Genomic DNA, 16,060 nt, shown 5'->3' with positions numbered 1-16,060 from the left:
AAAGCTTGTTCTCTTACTCCAGCTTGAACATTTGGCCTAATAAAAGATGTTACCTACATGGTATAGACAGATAAAGATAAGGCTATAATGATTACGATGACAGTACCACTGCTGAAAACGAGCTAGGATAACTATTTCCTTCCCTCTTCCCTGCCCAAATGCAATCCCCATTACTCGATCACCAGCTAACTCTTGTATTTAAGTGCTCTTTGGGGAAGCTAGCCTGGGCTATATAATCCAAATGCTGATCTCGCAAGGTAAAAATTTAACAATCAGAAATGCGGCAGTACCAATCATGGCTGCACATCAGCTAACACCATGGGATTGCAGCTTTCCTAGATTAAAAGGAAAAGTAAATCAAAGGTTGTCCAAAGAAAAAATGAGCTCCTTCTCTAAAGGGGCCTTGGAATTTGGCCTCTTTCACCCTTAACTACTAAATATTCAGCACAATACCCAATGTTTGGGGAACTGGCACTTAGAAGAGATCCTCAATGTTGGCCAGAAGGGTTGTAGACTCAAGCCAGTCTGAGGCCTGTAGTGTTGCTGGCCAGGAAGGGAGGAGAATAATGAGAAAACCTCTGTTCCTTGATTTTGGCAAAAACCTTGGCCATTTTTGTATGTAAGAACAAGTCAATCAATATTTACTTTGCCTGAGCTCAGCTTTATTCCCACCTCCCTCTTTTAATGCAACTTGACTCATTTTCTAGCAGAGCCTACCCTGGAAAACATGCATCAGATGCGAAAGGGGATGGAAATTTTCCCACTCTAGGCAGAGGGGATAATTTACTGCACAGCATGTGCAAGTGTTAATAATGGTACTTCTCCCATACTATGAAATCCTTGGTCCCCCACTGTTTTTCTGCCATATTGCCTAACGGGGCGGTCCCTCAGCATAGCAAAGGTACAGCCTTCCCCTCTCTGCACTGAATGAAGGAATCACAGCAGTATCTTCATACTGGATAATCTCCAGAGCCCATGAAATAGTAAAGGCAAAAGCCTGGCTTTAGCAAAGTCAAGTGGGACCCTTGCCACAGACTTCAAAGGCATCAGGATTTAGCCCTAAGGAAATAAGTTTACCACTTAAACTAGGAGCTAGACTCCAGCTTCCAATTCCTACATGTATTTTTAGGTTCTCTCCCAGAGACAGACAGTGGTGTGTCTCTACTAGGCAGAGATGCTTTACACTCCAGGAACTATTCATTTGGTAGCTGCTCTGCAAAGGCATAAGGATGTTTCCCCGCTCAGAGGATGCCGCTGCTGTTTGCAATACCAATCCAGCTGCCTCGTTAGCAACTGCATCCAACAGTGCTTAAGAAAAAGGAAAAAAAAGCACAACCCAACCACTCCTTTCCCTCAGAACTCACTAAGGTAGAGCCAAATTCTAGATGCCTACGCAAAACCTGATTAAAAGAGACCTCATGCAGGACACGTATGTGGATTTTCCAGCACCGGATCCAGGTACACAGCTCAGGACTCCTGTGCACCCAGCCCGTCTGCCTCTCCATCCCATGCTGACGGCCCTGGTCTGGTGGGGCACGTCCCCCGGGATGACAGGATGTCATCAACTAACATAAAATGCAAGGTAATTTTGGCTTCCTTAAGTAGCTCCAAGTTTAGCAAAGCATTTTTTCCCCTTCAAATTTTTTCCTCTGTGGATTTTTCCATCAAAACACATTATTTAAAAAACCATTCACTTAGAGCTGCCTGGTCCCAGGTGCCTTGAAGACAGTTGCAACATTTCTGTAGCAACAGATGAGCAACTGGGAAAAACTTTTCTAGCAGACTCTATGCATGAAGTAAGATGCACAGAGATTCTTGAACAACCACATGATCATCTCTGAAAAAGAGGATAAAATGTTTTATTGTTCTCCTTCCCATCCCTTTCTTTCCCTTCCCCTTCCCCCACACAAAAAGCTTTATAAGAAAAAGAAGCCAAAAGGCAGGAGAGAAATAACTTGCAGCTTCCTAGATTCCAGCAGCTGAGATGTGATGCCCACAGCTAAAATTGGGTTGAATAAACGCTACATTTCCAAAAGTTACTGCCCAGACCCTTAGTCAGTGCACATCAGATGAACTCACTAACCTCATGATCTTTTGGATTTGTAACACTTATGGAAAAATCATCCTCTGCGTTCCCTGATTTTCCAGTGTGCAGGAAGACCCCTAAGCCTTATAGTAATAACTACAGTGTTTTCAAAAGCCCACGGCATTGACTTAATTTCATCCTCACACAGATCTATGAACAAACTCTTACTGCTTTTGTAAATCTCATGTTTGAAAATCCTGAGTGATAATACAGTCTCAAGTCACCAATGTTTCCTTACAGCCTTTGCATCCTTAGAAGTTTTTACTTTCTGGCACCCAGAAGAGGAGCCTGCCTCTGATTGTGGGGCAACCAAGCAAGACTTTTAAAATTCTTTTATCACAGAGGAAGTATCTCAGAAGGGAGTTATCTGCCACACTAAGGTAATGCAATAACAGCAAAGTGAAAGAGTTTCCTTTAGATTGATGGTAACAAATCAAAAGACATAGCACGGTCCCATAATTATCATGGGAGTAAAATGATGGATAGAGATGAATCTAAACAGCACATTAAAATCTACTTGAAAAAAAGAGATGCCAAGACACAGTATTTGTTCTGCCTCTTTATGAGCTGACATAAAACTTGCTCTGAAAACTGCTTGACTAAGTAATTCAGCCAGATGTTCACCTCTTTCACATTGAAGCAGAATTTGGAAAATATTACATTTTTCAAAATTGCTGATGGCAGGGATGTATTTTCTTCCCCCCCCATAAAAAGTGCTCCACGGGCTGGCTTACAGCTGAGCATTGACCAACTTTCTATTTTTCCTTCATGTTTTGGAGACTAAGAGGAGAGCCCTGGAGCCTGCTAGTCCACTTATTGTCTACTGATTGCAGAGGAAGCTCTTCAGTTCCAGTATATACCCGTGTAAAACATCCATGTGGAAGAGGTGTTACTATTTTAAGAGGAGATGGCTCCTTTAAAAACAGATGTTGCAGAGATGCTCAGTTCCCACTACCAACTGTGAGAGATGAATTTATTTTTATTTTTGTTGACTCTGAAGCATTCTATCTCCTCTTATGGGATCATTGATTACTGTACCCCAAACTTTTGTCCTGTCCCCAGCAGCACTGGGAGGGGACACCTGGAGAAGAGGTATAAAGACAGGGTGAAGTTGTATGATCACTCCCCTATAGAATACTTCCCCTACTGCACAGGGACTGAGCCAGACAGTCATTCTACTATCAACCACCCCTGTGGAATTTTTCTCCCTTAAATTTGCTTTTACTTTTAGAACTTACATCATTTCTTTATGCACAACATCCTATGTGACTGCACAGGCATGATCGGGTTGCATTCAAGTCAAGGAAAAACCTGTCTGCCAGAGACACTTAATTCCTTAATGCCCCAGCCTCAGGGGGCACTTTCTAAAAGCAGTTAAGTACTAGCAAGTGCAGGTAGATGCCAGTGACATTTTAGACACACCAAAGTGCTTCATTCCCACCAGTTCCACCAGACAGACAGGCACTTCTGAAAATCCTGTGGGGCACGTAATCACCTGTAAAAAATTGGTTCTTTTGCCAGCTGTTAACTGCGTCATCTGTATCATCAGTACTGCAATGATCAGCAATAAATGCATTCATTTCTGTGCACTAGGCTCAGACATTATTAAATGATGGTCCCAAACTGATACCAAAGCACTTGGCTTTTACTTTGGTTGAAAGAGGAGCGAAAAAAAAGTGCAGTTTACCTTCAGAATTTCCCTGTGTGAGTCCCAGGAACCAGGTAAAACATAATATAGTCCAGAGAAAGCAGAATCCCCTAAAATTGGAAAAGAAGAAAAAATAATGAGTTTCTACAACATTAGTAACAAAAACTAGTCCCCTCCTCCCCCCCACCCCTGTTAAGGGTCTTTTCCTTGATCACAAGTTTAGCAAAGTCAGTGGCAGTGTCCCCATGTCTCTGGGAAGTAGAGAATGAGTGCTCAGCAGAACAGCACTTGCTTCTGACTGAGATCTCATTTTGCTACTTTTAAGTCATCTAAAGCCCACTGAATTCAGTGGAAGGTTTTCCCGCTGGTGTTTAGAGGAACTGTTGATCAAGGATCAAGCCTTGAACAAGGACCAGACCAGTGTTTTGAGATGCAGGGTCATCAGTGTCAGATCAGCAGTCCCTTCACTACTGCTACTCCTTGGCACTCGCCCCATCTTGGACAGAACATCAGAAATGCAAGAAGATGGAGAAATAATTCAAAATTGGAAGGTCAAAAGACATGCCAGGAACGCATGTGCATCTATGAGGACACGGGTAGAAAATGGGCTGACATGCAGTGACATGTCACCTGCATCTCAGCAAAAAATTTCTGAGTCCTAATGCTTTACTACATGCTTAAAAATATTCTAAACATACAAAATCCTACATGGATCTATTCCTCTTTTTACACCCAGATGCAAAGATGGGGGCAGCTCATAACCACTCAGCACCCTATGCTGTTGCCACTAATGACTTTCTCATTAGCTGGGTATGGAAGGAAATTTTAGAAAGTGAGAGCGCTGCAGAATCCCAAGCAAAGTACTCTCACAGACCCTTTCACGCCTGAGATGGAATTGGACAAACCTTTCTGTTAGCTCAACTTTAAGCCTTCAACTGCCATTGAAAACAGGAGCAGAGAGGAAAACTTTGCCCAGAAAGGTAGCTGAAACTCCCCCTTCCCCCACCAACCTCCTTGATTTGTAGCCAAATAACGAACATAGGAAACTCCTTGGTTAAGCTCACTTAAAACTGTCAGTGGAAAGTTTGAAGATTGAATTCCCTCATCTTTTAGAGATGATATTTAACAGCTTGATCAGCAAGGGCTGCTGGAGGAACAGAGACAAAAATGTAAACTACAGAAGTTCTCAGCCAGAAGAAAGCAGTGTGGGACATCCACAGGTTTTTCTTCATTTCAGCCAAACCAGTGTGAACACTGGGATATGCAAAGCAATGCCAAAGTGCTGCCTGCTCCTCTCTTCAGATCTGGCAAAGACAAATCATTTATCAAATGGGATTAGAGACCACTCTTCTCCTGCCGTCAAGCCTCAGCTTTAGCACAAGAAAGCATCCTCTGAGACAGTGTATTACTCTGGGCCAGACCCTCACCAGTGAAGGAGACCCTTTCCCACAGCTAAAATGAACCCACAGTGATTTACACATCAGCGGGGAAACCTGGCCTTGAATGTAAAAATCCATGCAGGAATCCAGCCACTAACTAATATTTTAAGGCTTGAAGGGACAAAATACCGGAGCGGCCCCACATCGGCTGGGAAACAAATGAGATGAACCACATCATTATTTGCTGTTTCCATTACCCTGACACTGCGCTGCTCATTTCAGGAGCTCTGGGGCTGCTTTAGTTTATGCATGAAGGAACAATAGCTTGGAAGAGCTAAATCACAGTATTCTTCCACCATGTTCTATAGCCAGCCATACACTCACCAGGAAACCCTCACTATCACTATGTTCTCCAGCTGGGGAGACTTGGTTGTTTTCTGCCCACTTCATCCCATGGGACACGGCTGTTGGGCTGAAGACACTGCTGAGTCCAAGGAGAGCCGGTGTCCCAGTTCATTCAGGGAATGTAGGAAAGGAAGGACAATAGTATGATTCTCCATAGCCACCTCTAGCAGAAGTCTTTTTAGGACTTAAGAGGCTAAAATCCACTTCAAAGGAAAACCTGCCTTTCTGTGCTCACCTCCAAAGGAACAATGGAGTTTTAAGGTGCGGACGCAATTCCATGTGTGCATGGAGCACAGACCTTGCTGGGTATCAACTGCGTTTGACCGCCTGATGAGAGCAAAGGAAGACAAGGGGAAAGGGGTGACCAACATGACGCAAACACCAAGGACAGCAGGAGTCCCAAGCATTAAGAACACCTTTTCTCTGGTGAGGATCAGATTTGTACACAGCTATGTACAAACACTGGTGCACACACCACACCTCACTGAAGTCCAGATCTTTTTTTGGAGGGGTACCTTCACAACCCAAATTTGCTTCCAAAGTCCCTATTGACCAACACAGTGAGGGGAACAAGTCTTAGGGGAAAATCCAGCACGTAATTTCATTCCAGTGACACTGACTGGGCTATAAAGGAGACGAATGCGCAGCATGGGATCCAGCTGGCCTCAGTCTTGCTCCTGGACCCCTTGCACAGCCAATACCGTAAGAGTTGAGAGTGGGGCCGAGTGCCAAAACACTGAAGAAAAACACTTTGGCAAAATTTACCAACTTAATGGAAAAAGCAAAAGCAGCTTCCAAATGGCAGACCTGTGACTGATGGGGCTGTTAATTATTGCAGGATTTTATAATGCAGGCTCTTTTTCCGTTACAATTCTGCAGTGACAGGATTGCATAAGCAGCTTGAGCAGCAATAGTAAAAGAAGATTTTTCTCCTTATATAGAGCTATCAAACCCACCTTGCCTTCATCTCGGCTTCTTCCCACAACCAGTGATTTCCACAGAGACTCTATCAAGAGGTACCCACTAAAAGCATTTATTTCTTTTATTGCATAGGGCCTATGAAGACCAGAATGAGGATCCCACTGATATAGTCACTAGGTGAAGAAGCACCCCTAAATACGTATGATATAAGCTCATGTGAACCCTAAAAGTTTTCCAGTGCAGACAAACTCCCTTTATAGCAAACTGAAGCTACTGACTACAGCTTAATTTTGGTATGCTACTTTTTGCGAGCTCCTGTGCTCAGCCCATGGGAACCAACCAGTGCCAAAAGTGCAAGGCAAAAGACAACGGAGAAGGACAGAGAAGCGTGAAAACTGGTGATAACACTTCTCAGCCTTAATGGTGATTTTAGCATCTTCCCAGTGAGGACCACGTGCATGCAGGTAGCAGCCAAGAATAAACATCCTGAGGAATTCCTACAAAAAGCAACCAGAAGGTCTAGGCACCACTTCTGCTGGGGCTTCAGGACAGGCAGGAGGTCCCTGCACATGCTGGTATGCACCAATCCAGAGACCTGATGAAATCACGACTGCTAATCAGCATACAATTGCAAAACTGTGCCCTGCATTTTCAGCTTCCAGACTCACTCGCCATCTTCTTACTGATCATTGAAAGATCAGACTTCTGAGAGCAGCAAGTTGTGACTTGGAGGCTAAAGAAGAGTTATCACCTCTCCAGGTGTCTTGTGCACAGCGTGTCTTGCTGCTACAGCCCCAGCAGAGTCACGTTCAGGGTGGCAACCTCAAGAGCAAAAGTAAAGGAAAAATCCTGTTGAACATACCGGTTCTTACCTGACAACCACTGGAATAAAGCACTACACTGAACTAAGGACAATAGTAAGCCAATAGCCTCTAAGGAAGACTTGGTCAGGAATTATCCTCAAAAATGTGCAAGTCTGACAAAGCTGAAGCAATCTGTAAAATAGTTGTGATCAGCTAATTCTCAGCTTCACAATTTCTGGAATTGGTTGGAACAATTTCAGCTTTTTTAAATTAAAAGATTTGCCTCTGCCTTAAAAAAAGAAGTCCAAATGATTTTGACATCTTGTTTGCTTAAATGATGGGTTGAAGCTGAAAAAAATGTTAGAGGGGCCCAAAGCAGCATTTAATTTTTTTTTTGTTTTCTCCCTCATTTACAGTGGGGAAATGTCTTTGAAATTGCAAACATTCTTGCAGGGTGGAAAAATTATTCCCCCCCACTCTCCTCCATTCAGGTGCATTTTTTTCTGTCCAAAAGACCAGAAAGCCAGCTGGATGCTGAAAATTGCTTTTCAAGAAAGGCAAAGCTACATTTCTAACTGTAGATCAGACAGTGTATCTTAAAAGGAGAAAATGTCTATGCTGCTTAAGATCCTCTGCACATGACTGGAGATGATATTTCATAAGACACCCAGCAGTTTTGATAGTCAACAGGAAACAAAAATCACAACCTACATACCGAGGCTTTAAATTGCACGATGGCATTGATTCCACTCCCAGCTTTTCGGGGTAGAAATCTTATTTTGTACTAGTACCATCCTTTGCAGAGCAGACTTCTACTCTCTTTTCTGGGCTTCTGGAAAATATGTTATTTCTCCTCTCACCCTCAGTTTCTGAAGAGAGCAATGGGAACCTATAGTTATGTAGATGTCCCTGTATTGACCCTGCATAGTCCTTTGCTGGACCTTTTCTGCAGTATAGACCAGCTATTGATTTACACTTCCAGTCAAAGATTTTGTCTGGTGTACACAGACACTGTTGCAAAACCCAGCATGCTAAGGGGAGAGTTTCCGAGATGTCTGAAACGGTATTCATTTTTAACCCCCGTTCACCATCTACATTTTTAAGACAAGCAGATATGGCCCAGATAGATACATTTCCATGGTCATTTAAAAATCCTGAGAAATCTAAGAGTGATCTAGAAACTGTCAATATTAAGTAGGGAAGAATGAAAATCAGTACCCCTCTATAAGATTTTAATGTTCAAAAAACTCCCCCAAAATATCATCCAGCATCAAGTACGCAACACATCCAGAGTCCACTGCTCCTAGGCACGGGTTTATCAAAACAGATTTTCAGATGACAACTAGAAATTCATTGCACATGCAGCCATAAGGGGAGAAGATAAAGTGGGACATCAGTGTGGCTGCCTGAGCTTTAACAGCACTCTGAGCAGAGTGCAAAGCAGAGAGTTTCAAAGATTGTCCCACCATTATTACTGGACACCCCAGTAGCCCAAACAGGGAAACTCCCTAGGATAGGAAACTCTCTAGGCCAGACTCCACCGACCCATCCTTGGGCTGATCCTGAACAGGAACATCTGAATTCCTCCACCCTGCCCCAGAGTTTGGAGCGGGTGTGCAAACCCAGAAATTCCCACGGTTTCTCTGACACCATTTCTGCCAAATCTAATCTTAATTCAGGATGAAAATGCCCTTAGTGCTGTGCCTGTAGAGGTCTGTCTCAGGGCTTTGGCAACTGTAGCCCAGAAAAAGCTGCTGCTTCCTTCGGAGGAGGCCCCTGGTAGCGAAAGAGCGACCCACTGGGGCCCGAGGAAAGGGAGGAATCGTATTCGCAAAGGGGAGGGACCTCAGCTCCTGGCAATGGTACAGCAGTAGGTCTCAAGTACTGTAACGAAGCTTTGCTCTCCTAAAAGCCCACACATCAGCCAGGAACAAGGAGGGTCTGGATGCATAAGGGCCTGGTATTTGCTCCCCCAGCACTTATAGCTCCTCTTAGGATTCCTCCGGGAGGGAAAGGCAGACCTGCAGTACGCAGAGCATGCAGATGAAGCGTCAGTGTGGCCAACTCTCCCTCCTGCAGACACCTCACGCCTTGTTCTTCCAAGGGGTTATGCTGATATCTGCAGACCGAGGGCCAATGGGTCTCAAACCACTGGTTCTTGTCCTCCTAATTAGGAACCGGAGCTTGTGTATTCATGGCACAAAGCTGGCCCAGAGCTAACCAGCTCCTCTGAGCTCCTGCCGGTGACAACCTGCTTCCTCACCTGCTAGATGCAAGACTGACTGACAGGGCTGTGATAACTCAAATACCCTCCCAGATACCTCCCAGCAACTTTCTACAATGGGGGATCTTTCCTGACAACCCATTACTTGGTTTCCTCTTTGCTCACCACCCCTGTCTGTCTGGGTTATTGACTTTGCTGCTGTGTGAAGTGACAACACTCACTACTGGCCCTTGCCTTTGTGTTCTCAGTTAGCAACTGGAGCCCTCGACAAACAGAAGTGCTAAGCGTGATCTGTCATCTAACTCCTTTTTTGTCCTTCCAACAAACGCCTTTGCATTCCTTCATTTTGTGAATGGGGTTTGGCAGAGCCGTATAGAATTCCCCATTGTTTCCATTTGCACTTCAGTAAGCGTCCATCATTTCTACTTATGCCCCCAACAAATTAGCAAAGAAAGAGAGAGGGGAAAAAAACCTACATGCTCTGTGTCTGTCTCTGGTCAGAGATTTCCTACAACCTCCTCACCACAAGACCTGAGCAACCCTCGGCCAATAATGTAACCTTTATAAACACTGTTTTCAAGCAGGGCAGATTTTATCCCCTCAACCCATTGCAGAAAGGGGATGAAGCTGGAGATTTATTAAAAGGACCTGCTCAGAGACGTACATCGAGGCAGCAGGAGAGGGGAGACCTGGACACCGGACCTCAGTTTGTAACCCCTGGCTGTGACACTGCCCTTCCCTCCTGGGACACAGCTCCAGGAGGCTGTGTAACTGCCTCCTCTCTACCCCAAGGCACTCAGCACACACACAGCATTTGCCTGACTATTGCTCCTATTGCTGAATTTGTCCAGCAGTGCCATAATTTGTCCCCAGATCACCTGCCCGGCTTGCATGCAATGGTCTTTTCCTCTTAAAACAGGAGCTTGTGCCTTCCTGCAGCCCTTTCAGGCCTTCCCAGTGGCTGACCCACGTTGGTGGTGCCAGACGGGTGCTGTACCACCGCACCTGTGGCTTTCTCATCCAGCACATGGGCCAGGCAGCCCCAGAGCAGCATTACACCAACATCCCAGGGCTGTGACAGCAAGCAGACATCCATTGGAGGCCTCAGGAACATGAAGCAAGCTTCCTCCATGGCCAGCATGTGGCACTGGGGCTGGAAGGAGCCAAGGTGGCACAACCGCAGCTGAACAGCACAAGTGCTACTACAGTCTGGACACATCTTTAATGCATAGCTGAATGCAAAACCTTCTTCTGTGGTTTAGTGAGCCTGTGCTCACTAAAAATGCATCAACGGAAATGATCAAGAGAAGCATTTTAAGCTCTCAAAGCCTGTAAAACTTTCTGTTCTTCTGGTTTTACAAGCTTTGCCTGCTCAAGCCAGGACAAGGCTTCAGCACACTCTGCAACTGCTTCTCCTTCCCTGGTGAGCCAGCCCTCCCACTCCCATCCAGGGGTCTCCTGCATGTCTGGCAGCTCCTCAGCCACCAGCCCCGCTCCGGAGGATGCTGCAGGAGCACTGGGACACGCGGGATCCCCAGTGCCACGTGAGAATGCATCAGAAAGTTCCCATTACAAGCTGCCTTCAGGCAGCACAACCCTCACCCACCCTGAGGAAGTGTCGGTGGCACAAGGGTGGCCTGGAGAGCCCAGGCGCAAGCCAGCTCTGGGCTCAGAGAACCCTCTCCAAGACTAACGGCCTCAACAGGAACATCCAGCTGTGGGGATGGTAGGATGCACAGCACTCAACCCTGCCAAGCAAATCAAAACCCAGCACCAAAAAGCCCATCGGGAGATAATGCAAAGGGTAGCAAGCGACCTCTGCTGAGGAGGGAACGGATCAGCAGCACGCTGGTGAGGTATTTTAGCCAGAGGAGATCCTGGGAACAAAAGGCACGCATATTCAGAGTCCCCAGAAAAGATCAAAGCGCAGATTTCCCATGGCACTGCAACACTCAACCTCGTGCAGCCATGCACAGTGCTAGCCTGGGACACTGAGATGCAAAACCAGATACAGACCTCCGGAGAGCAGGCAGCCACGCTGCCTTCTCCTGGGTCCCTGTTTCCTAACCCTGTCCTCAGCAGGGTCTGATTTGCCCTGGCACTCGAGCAGGATCTCCCTGTCCTCATCCGTAATATGATTGCGGTCAACTTCTCCATCACGCTCACAAGCTGGTTCTCTGTGCGGCGGCTGTGCCTCGTGCCAAGTATCTCCCCAGCATCAGGGCCCTTCCCTTTCCCTCGCTGCGGTGCCGCGCTCCTCTCCGTCTTTCAAAGGAATCTTTATCTGTTTGTTCCCCTTTCAACTTCTCTATTTTTGACAGCCACCCTCGCACGGTCCCAGGCAGGCAGTTCACTCCAGACCATGCCCAACATTAAGACGGTGCAACTGGGAGACGCTGCAGTTACCAGCATCTCCAGACATGCCACAGCTACATCCGTGCAACCCCCCCCCCCCCGCCACCACCACCCCCCAAAGCACTGAAAATCAGTCCTTAGGAGTATATAAACACACACAAAACTTCTCAAGGAGAGCTGCTTGCAGCCCCTGGGAGCAGTTGTGATCTCTCCACAGAACTTTACACACAGACACATGCAGGCAGGGAGAGCGTGCGCTCAGCCTACAAAGGAAACTGCACATTCATCCACGTCCAAACCCCGGCGCTGCGCTAAAGGGGCGGCTGCCAGGAGCGGGGTGACCCTCGGGGTGGAAGGGAGGGGGGTACCCCCAAATCTCCTTGTCCCGTTTCCACCCTTTCATCCCATCTCGCAGCCCAGCCGAGCCTGGCAGAAGCAGAGGGATCCTGTACACAACTTTTTCAAACTGCCAGGCAGAAGAATCCCAGTCTTTCCAAGGGAGTGTCGGTAAATCATCATTACATCCGACAACGCAACCAGAGGGATTAACCCTTTGCTAGTCCCCAGGAAAATAACAACAACAACAAATTTAACAATGAAAATAGTAAAAGCTGGTCCCAGCTGTGCGAGGAAGAGGACGGGCAAGGGGTGTGCTGTAATTTTTGATATATACACATATATAGACAGAAAGAGGTATTTGTGCGCGCGTGTGTATATTGAACACATGAAGAGCATGCCACCAGGCACCCGCCTGCCTCTCTGACCGTGCCTCAGCCCTTCCCATGGCTCTCCCACTTCCCGGAGGACCGCGGCGCCGATCTCCAGGTACTCGTGCCCCCACGTCCCCGCGGGACAGGGCCAGGGAGCAGCATTCCCCCCCCCCCCCCGCCCCGCTCCCAGGAGGGGCTGGGGAACCTGCCCCCCTGCCCCTGCCCGGCAAGGGTGTAGGTGTGCGAGGGGGAGCGGGGAGGTGGAATTGCCCGTTCCTGCATCTCGCGTGGGTGCAACATCGGCGCCCACCCCCCGGACCGGTTCCCGGGCTGGGAGCTCCTTTCCACGGTACGTGGGAACGGAGTCGGGGGGGGGGGGGCTCCTCCTGCCCTTCCCGGCCCCGAGCCCCCCGCTCTCACCCCTTTCCGCACACCCCAAGCCCATTCCCACCCTCCTGCTCCAGCGTGGCCTCCCTTCTCTCCCAGCCCATTCTCTTCTCCAGCCCAGGAGTTTTCACATCATCCCCTGGCAGAAGGAATGTCTTCCCCCACCCCATCCCCAGCCACCCGGGAGCGGAGCTCCCCTCTCGGGCCGGCTCTCCCCTCCCGCAGCCCTCCCGGGATCCCCCGGCTCCCCGGGCACCCCCATCCCCGCCCGGGATGCCCTTCCCCAGCGCCAGGAGAAGTCGGACTTTGTACTCACCCCCTGCCTGCTGCTGTAGCTCTGAGTCTGGAGACCGGCTCTGATTCCGGCTCCATCACGTTTAGTGCATTGTCTCTTTCGGGCAATTTTTGCGGCAATCCATCAGAAAAAGGGGGACAGGCCGGTTTGTGGGTACATCCTTCCCAGGAGCTCAGCTCTCTGCCTCTCTAAGGGGCTCAGCTGTGTCAAAGACACCCCCTGGCCCGGACGGCTCACTCCTTCCTCCTTCTCTTCTGGGTCCTTTTGCTTACACAGATCTTTTAATCCCATTTAACTCCCTCTCGGCAGACTGCAATTACCTTGGGAAAAAGGAGAGAGAACAGAAAGTACACGCTAGGAAGCCAGGCTGGCCCATGGTCGCTGGATTTCTTGCCTCTTTTTTTTTTTCCCCCTTAATAGTACAATTTCTGTGATCTCTGATTTCCAAAGTCCTTGATTTAAAGTGTTTTTTCTTAGCTGTTACTTTTTTTTGTTGTTTGGTTGGTGGTTGTAATTATTATTTTTATTTGCAGTGCAGATGTGCCTCCCACCCCCCCAAGGATCTCTCCTCTGGACTTAGAGAGAAGAGGAAAAGGCAGATTTTGAGAAATGAAAATTATTTAAGGATGTCCCTGCTGCCTCTCTCTGCTGCCCTCCTCTGTAACACTGAAGCACTTACAAAAAATAATACAAAGTAAATAAATAATTAAAAAAAGAAACTCTTTTGGCCACAAGAGCTGCAGAGAAGCGATCGAAGACCCCTTCCAGGCTCCGTGGAGGAAACGCACAGGCCGCTGGTCTGGGGGAGGCTGCTAATGCAGATCGCTGCTCCGCTGCGCTCACCTGCCGGGGGCCATGAGCCCTCTGCCCAAGCTGGCCACAGGCCACCTCGCCACGGGCTAGCAAAGGTCCCCTGTTATAAGGTACCTGACACAGCTTTTCCCTTGGGCTCAGCGCTTGGCGGAGGCAGTTAGGAGCCTGTGGAAGGGTCTCAGGCTTGCAGGAGAAAAGCCTCCCCCTGCCCCTGCTTGCCTCCTTGCCCTGGCTCTACAGGGAGGGGGGGGACAGGGGACTGCATATGGGGCATCTCCAGAGCCCCCTCTCCTTCCAGCACCAAGTGGTGGAAGCTGCAGCCGGGAGGACAGGGAGAGGGGAATGAGTTTTCTTATGCAAGGTCCATCAAAGTAAATCAGATCCCAAGTCCACTTAGCCAGCTCTGCCAGGAGAGGGGACTTTTGTGTGTGGATAAAACCTGCATCCCTATGCCCCCTCCTCGTCCAGCTCTTGCAAAGTCCCGCTGAGCTAGGACCCAGCCACCGTGCACGCCCCAGGGTGACAGGCAGATCCCTCTTGTCCACACCAGGACACAGCAAGCCCCTCAGCTCCATAGGATTCCCTCACGCAGGTGAGGACAGCCCACCGCACCGGTGGTGCCCTCCCACCTCCTCCCTGCACCCCTGGGTGCCCCCTCGGCCCTGCTCCCTTCCCCCTTGTACAGCATCTCTGCCTTGGGCACTTACTTTGCAGCGAGGCAAGAGGCTGTGCACCGTCTCCTCGCAGCCCTGTGTTCATTGGCATTCATTTGTCCCAGCAGCTTACAGCAATTTCTACTTCTTATAAAATAATAATTAAAAAAAAAAGCAAAAGGAGAAAAAAAAAAAACCCTAAAACACCAAACCCTTTCCTCCCTCCTTCCCCTTCAGTCTCAAGGTGTCTCCTGTACTGGAAGCCAGCGAGTGCCTGCCAGGCTCACGGGCCGTGAGCGAGCCAAGGCTTTCTGGCAAGGCTGAGGTTCCCCCAAGTTCAACAGATAATCCTTCCCCAGGACTGGTGCGGGCAGGTCCCCCTCGGGCCGTCGCTCCACTCGTGGGTCATGGATGCTGCAGGGATCCAGGAGAGAAGAGAGGTTAGGACCGGGCGCTGGGAGGGACATGGATGGGAAAGAGGTGGGAATTAGAAGGCTGCCCTTGTCCTTTTAAATAGCTGCAGCCAGGGGACTCCGCTCGCTGGCTGGGGTGCCCCAGGTATCCGGTTTCAGCAAACATCAGCTAATGAGCACAGATCCAGCCTCCGAGGGGCAGGTTCAGGGCTGCTCTGCAGGCATGGGGAGGCAGGGGGGCACCCCGGGCATCCCACCAGCAAGGCACGGAGCAGGGCTGAAGCTGGAGGAGGGAGGGAAGGGCTGTGGGTGAAGAGCTACGTGGTCCCTGCTGCTCCAGGGTGGAGGGCAGGCTGCAGCTCCTTGGGCTGAAAGGTCTACAAGGCAAAGGACAGGTCCTGCGAGGTGCTGAGCATCCAGCACAGGTCTGAGGTACCGGCGTGGGTCTGCGCATCAAAGCGGAGCCACCCCAGGGTCTCAGAACTAAAGCACCTCAAACCTGGATATGGGCACTAAACTTACACGCTCCCCGTGAAAATACAGCCACAAGCAGGATCAACACCGACCCGCCAAGCACCTGAACCTAGAGGGGAATGATGTTACACACAGAGCAGAAAATTCAAGGACCCACTAGCCTGACTTGGCAATGCAGGTTTTACTCAAAAAACCGACCTCAGAATGTGGCCAAAAATTACGGTTTCCACCATAAATCAGATCTCCCGCAGACATGACATCTTCTGTTACCATGCATGCTAAGGACTTCTCTCCTTTAATATGTATATTTGACTTAGTCGTGGTTGCTTGCTGGGACTGTGGTTTTGCATCTACCAATTTCTATATGCATAAGATTTTATTCATACCTTTAGCTCTGAAGTATCTACATTTTGCTTCCTTGCTTGCTTGCTGTAACAGATGAAGCTTTAAGTAACAATAACAAAAAATTGAAGCAAGTAGTGTTATGACTAGGG

At 48.5% G+C, this 16,060-nt stretch overlaps 1 protein-coding gene across 2 annotated transcripts in view; it reads right to left on the bottom strand.

The window, feature by feature from the left end:
* The window catches only part of COL27A1 (collagen type XXVII alpha 1 chain), a 164,868-nt gene extending 149,689 nt beyond the window's left edge, over positions 1–15,179 (bottom strand). Inside the window, exons 1-3 of one of the 2 annotated variants that reach the window (XM_030000304.2) lie at positions 14,734–15,179; positions 13,235–13,533; positions 3,774–3,844 (exon numbers count right to left, since the gene is read on the bottom strand). In XM_030000304.2, the coding sequence (XP_029856164.1) occupies positions 3,774–3,844; positions 13,235–13,290 (127 nt within the window). In that variant the 5' untranslated portion in view covers positions 13,291–13,533; positions 14,734–15,179. The remainder of the gene's footprint in view (positions 1–3,773; positions 3,845–13,234; positions 13,534–14,733) is intronic. The other variant, XM_030000305.2, reaches the window with a different exon arrangement.
* Positions 15,180–16,060: the final 881 nt, after the last annotated feature.

The sequence above is a fragment of the Aquila chrysaetos genome, chromosome 24, assembly GCF_900496995.4.
Source record: "Aquila chrysaetos chrysaetos chromosome 24, bAquChr1.4, whole genome shotgun sequence".
In the NCBI taxonomy this organism is placed as follows: Eukaryota; Metazoa; Chordata; class Aves; order Accipitriformes; family Accipitridae; genus Aquila; species Aquila chrysaetos.
Note: the sequence above shows the minus strand (reverse complement) of the source record. Positions and strands in the feature narration are given on the sequence as shown.